At 35.5% G+C, this 4,742-nt stretch overlaps 1 protein-coding gene across 1 annotated transcript; it reads left to right on the forward strand.

Moving 5' to 3' along the window:
* Nucleotides 1,770-4,742, forward strand: LOC109226001 (LRR receptor-like serine/threonine-protein kinase GSO1). The gene has a single exon (XM_019390803.1). The coding sequence runs from the start codon at nucleotides 1,770-1,772 to the stop codon at nucleotides 4,740-4,742; it is 2,973 nt and encodes a 990-aa protein (XP_019246348.1).

Consider the following 4,742-nt stretch of genomic DNA (forward strand, 5'->3'; position numbering starts at 1 on the left):
TCGAACTCAAACTCCCTTAAATTTTAGTACATGTTACATAAAAAATTTATACATAACATTAAATAGTTCGGTTTTTCGGTTTTTATTATTTTAAAATCTGAAACCAAAAAAAAAAAAATAATCATTCCAAGTTAAAATTCGGATTGGTTCTGTTTGATATTTTGGTTAATCTGAATCATACACAGCCCTAGCCCATGACATAGGTTGGTGACCTCCACGGAAAGACAACGAAAAGAAACTCGCGCAACACCTTCTTTTAAAAGAAACTCGCTTAAAGTACAGATGGAACAAAAAAGCTACTTTAAAAACGTTAAGGTTACTTTTAGTAATGAAAATACATTACTGATGTACTTAAACGTAAAGAGTCAGTTTGATTGACGATAAGTTATGCATGATTATTAATACAAGGATTATAATGTAATAATGCAGAGATCGTAATGTAGGGACTAAATACAGGAATTTTATAATAATGTAGGGATTAAAAATTCAAAAACTATAATGTAATTAGTAGTGCAAGGATTTTAAAGTATAAATTATTTTGTTGGATATTTTCAAGGAAAAAGAATAAATAAATCTAAAGAGTGTAACGACCTTTTTTCTAATTTTTATATTTTAATCCATGTAATAATTCATAAATTCCTGCATAACTTTTGCAGGAAACAAAGATACAACCAAACGACGTATATCGTTTAATCCGATGGCTACATACCAACAACATACATAGTTAAAAACTCATGGATAGAAGTAACAAAGTCATAAAATGATTGAGACAATATTCAATTTGTTCACCTGAAAAAGTTATTGCATTCATATTACAATAAGAAGCAAAACTTACACATTGGTAAAAGGTTTGGAAATTCACAAAGATAGTTTTCACACACCAATGGCATATACAATGATATATTCTCGAGCAGGTATGTTAATTTTACAGATAATTTGCCAAATTCAACCACCTTCACTTCAAACAATTTGAAAATTGCTGGTATTAATAAAGAAATGAAGACACCTTTCAAACACATTGTCCCTTTGTTTCTCCATTAAAACAAGTTTATGTAGAATTTGTGATTATTATAAATTAAATCATTGACTGTAGAAATGCAATCTTTTCAATTCCGTAGTAGAAGCCTACACCAAAGAAACTTGGGGGAAAAAATCAGAAATAGCCAGATTTACAACTGGTAATTTGAAAATAGCCACAATTTTAAAAATAATCGAAATTTAGCCACTTTTTCATGTAAAGATAAAATCTGAACAAAAATACCCTTAAAAATCCGGAAATATTCTAGCATAATATACTAGAGTTCATATTTTTTACATATGAGATTCCAGCATAATGTGTTGGAGTTCCAACATAATATATTGGAACTTTATACGCATGAGCTCCATAATCTAGCATATTATGCTAAAACTTTCCATGTGCTGGAGTTCCAACAGCTGGAAGTTTATAGGCAGGAGCTCCACAATCCAGCATATTATACTGGAACATTTTCCGTGTTTCAGCAAAATAGTGACTATTTTTCAATAACTTTGCAAATGCTGGTTATTTCGCAAGAAACTTGTGAATAATTCAGTTCAAGTGGTATAGCTACACAATAAGCATTTAACTGCTATAAAAACACTTGACAACTTAGGATAATATTGTTCATCATCTCAAAGCCACGGGGACCCTCAAAATTTTCCTTATATTTGCCACTTTATTTTATCATTTTTCGATCGTTTATGGCTGCTATGCAACTGAAAGAGCAGCTCTACTGAACTTCAAATCGATGATGACTGATCCATCTGATCGGTTATCTTCATGGCAAGGCGGAAACTGTTGCAATTGGGAAGGAATCAAATGCTCAAAATCAGGTCATGTTGTAGTTGTCAATCTCCGGAATCATAATCCGAATGAAATCATGATCAATATCAATAAGGAAGTTGTTTCAAATTCTAACAATACATCTGATTTTGCCCTTAAAGGTACTATATCTCCATTGCTCTTCACTCTTAACCATATGCAATATCTTGACTTGAGTTTCAACAACTTCATGCTCTCTAAACTACCTGCTGGGATATCAAACTTAACAAAGTTGACTTATCTCAACCTGTCATATGCTATGTTTCAAGATTCTATTACGACACAATTTTCAAACCTTACATCTCTAAGGTTTCTTGATCTTTCGTGTGCTAATTTAGTACCTGATTTTTCTTCTTTTTCTGTTAGCTTGACATTTCCACTAAGGTTAGATTTTGGCTCACTGCTATCTTTTATTAGCTATGGTCATATATCTAGTCCAAATCTAAGGTGGTTAGAAGGACTCCGGGGTCTGAGATATCTTGTATTGATAGGTGTTGATCTATCAAAGGCGTCCGAATCATTTCATTGGGCTAAACCAATATCAAGTCTTTCAAATCTCATGTCACTTCATTTGTCCAACTGCAACATTTCAGGAAGAATTCCAACAGTGGAGTTACTTAATCTTACTAATCTTTCTACTCTAGAAATGAGTTCTAACGCTCTAACATCTCCGATACCTGATATGCTATCGAACCTCACAACCCTCTCAACTCTTGATTTTAGTGGCAACGATTTACATGGTCATATCCCTTACCTTCCTCAACTTGAAGGACTTTCTGTTGCTAGCAATCCTGCTATGATCATCAATCTTGTTTCAATGTTTTCAGTCCCATGGTCAAAGTTGACTTTTCTTGACATAAGTTTCACAAGGGTAGGTGGAACGATTCCTCCTTCGTTAAGCAACTCAACTTCATTAACCTTTTTCCGAGCTGATGGTTGCTCGATCCAAGGGTCGTTACCTTCTTCTGTCACAAACCTTAAGAAATTAAGCATACTGATGCTCAATGACAATAATATCACAGGCCAACTTCCTGTAACCATGTCCAGGTTAATAGGTCTTCAATACTTATCTCTATTTCAGAACAGATTAGAAGGGCATATTCCAGTTTCAATTTGTCGAATCCCCTCCCTCGAGTACCTGAATTTAGAATGGAACGATCTAACAGGACGTCTTCCCATGTGCATACTTCAGCTTCCTAAGCTGTCGTCTCTTTATATTCAGAGGAATAGGCTGAATGGTAATATGCCATTGTCTTTATTCCAGAAGTCTAGATTGGAAGAAATTAGTTTAGGAACAAGTGGATTGTCATTGGAAATTGATTATCAACATCAACACTTTGTGCAAACTTTTCAGCCCAAGATTTTGGAATTTTCATCTTGCAACATGAGAGGAGAAATCCCAGCATTCTTTTCAAATTTGACGAACCTCGTGGTTTTAAATTTGGCTAACAACAGTTTATCAGGTGCCATACCATACTGGTTGTTCAATCTCCCTTCCCTCTCTATACTAGCTTTGTCTATGAATAACTTCGAGGGATTTATACCGCCAATGATTCAGCTGAAATCTTCTCGTTTCCCAACAATAGTAAATTTAGCCAGAAATAACCTTCAAGGTCCTATCCCTTCTCAGCTCGTGAATGTTAATGTCATCGATTTGACACTTAACAACTTCGTAGGCTCAATTCCAACACAGATTGGAGAAGTTCCTGGAATCAGGTCCATATCATTATCGGGAAACAAAATTCATGGTCCAATACCTGAATCATTTTGCCGAGAAGGTAATATTCTCCAGGTTCTTGATCTCTCCAATAATATCTTGTCAGGTACCATACGACGTAATCTTGGGAACTGCAAGTCTCTCATTTACCTTAATCTTGGACAAAACAAGTTTACTGGAAGTATTCCAAAAGAGCTTGAACGTGTTACAAGCCTTCGTTACCTGGATCTGAGTGTGAATGAGTTTGAAGGATCATTTCCAACAGTAATTAAAAACTTTCAAGAATTGGAGATTCTGAAGTTGGGAGGCAATAGATTTGAAGGAAGGATGCCAAAGCTCATTGGCGACTTACATCACCTCCGTATCCTCGTGCTTGCATCAAACTCTTTCAATGAATCAATTCCAGAAGAGCTAATGAAGTTGGAAAATCTACAATATATTGGCTTGTCCAGGAACAATCTATCTGGCCCCATTCCTGAGAATCTTGATAACTTGAAAATGATGATGAAAAGACAAAATGAGGCGACCATCTTAGGTTATGTTTACTCCCTCAAGTTCACTGGTGCTCAGCTAGAAATAGTCACCAAAGGACAGACACAATGGCTTGAGTCAGTCTATTCCTATAACACTGGATTCGACGTCTCAAGCAATGCTCTAACTGGTAAAATCCCTGAGAAAATTGGCCTTTTAAGTGGACTTCCATTGCTGAATCTCTCACATAATAATCTTTACGGACTTATCCCAAAGACTATTGGTGAGATGAGTTCCCTCGAGTCGTTGGATCTCGGTTACAACCATTTCACAGGGGAAATTCCAGTGACATTGACACTGTTAGATTTCCTCCAGCATCTCAACATGTCTTATAACAATTTGAGTGGAAGAATTCCAAGCGGTCCGCATTTTGACACACTGTATCAAGATGGAACAGCATATATTGGAACCAAATACTTATGTGGTACTCCTGGTGGGATGACTTGCATTAACCTTAGTCCCTCTATCAATGAAACTGTAGAGAACAGATATGATCAAGAAAATGTCCTTTTTGTTGTATTTATATTCTTGGGCTATGTAACAGGAATTTCTGGATTATTCTTGCTCTTATATTTGATAAAGGAAAATTGGAGGAACAGGTACTGGAGAGCAGTAGACAGAATTGTGTTGAAAATTGTATGGGCTCGAATTTGA

The sequence above is a fragment of the Nicotiana attenuata genome, chromosome 5 (genome assembly GCF_001879085.1).
Source record: "Nicotiana attenuata strain UT chromosome 5, NIATTr2, whole genome shotgun sequence".
NCBI classification, from domain to species: domain Eukaryota; kingdom Viridiplantae; phylum Streptophyta; class Magnoliopsida; order Solanales; family Solanaceae; genus Nicotiana; species Nicotiana attenuata.

What these genes read in the sequence shown, in the direction of transcription:
- LOC109226001 (XM_019390803.1), top strand. Translation starts at nt 1,770, where the DNA reads ATGACTGATCCATCTGATCGGTTATCTTCATGGCAAGGCGGAAACTGT.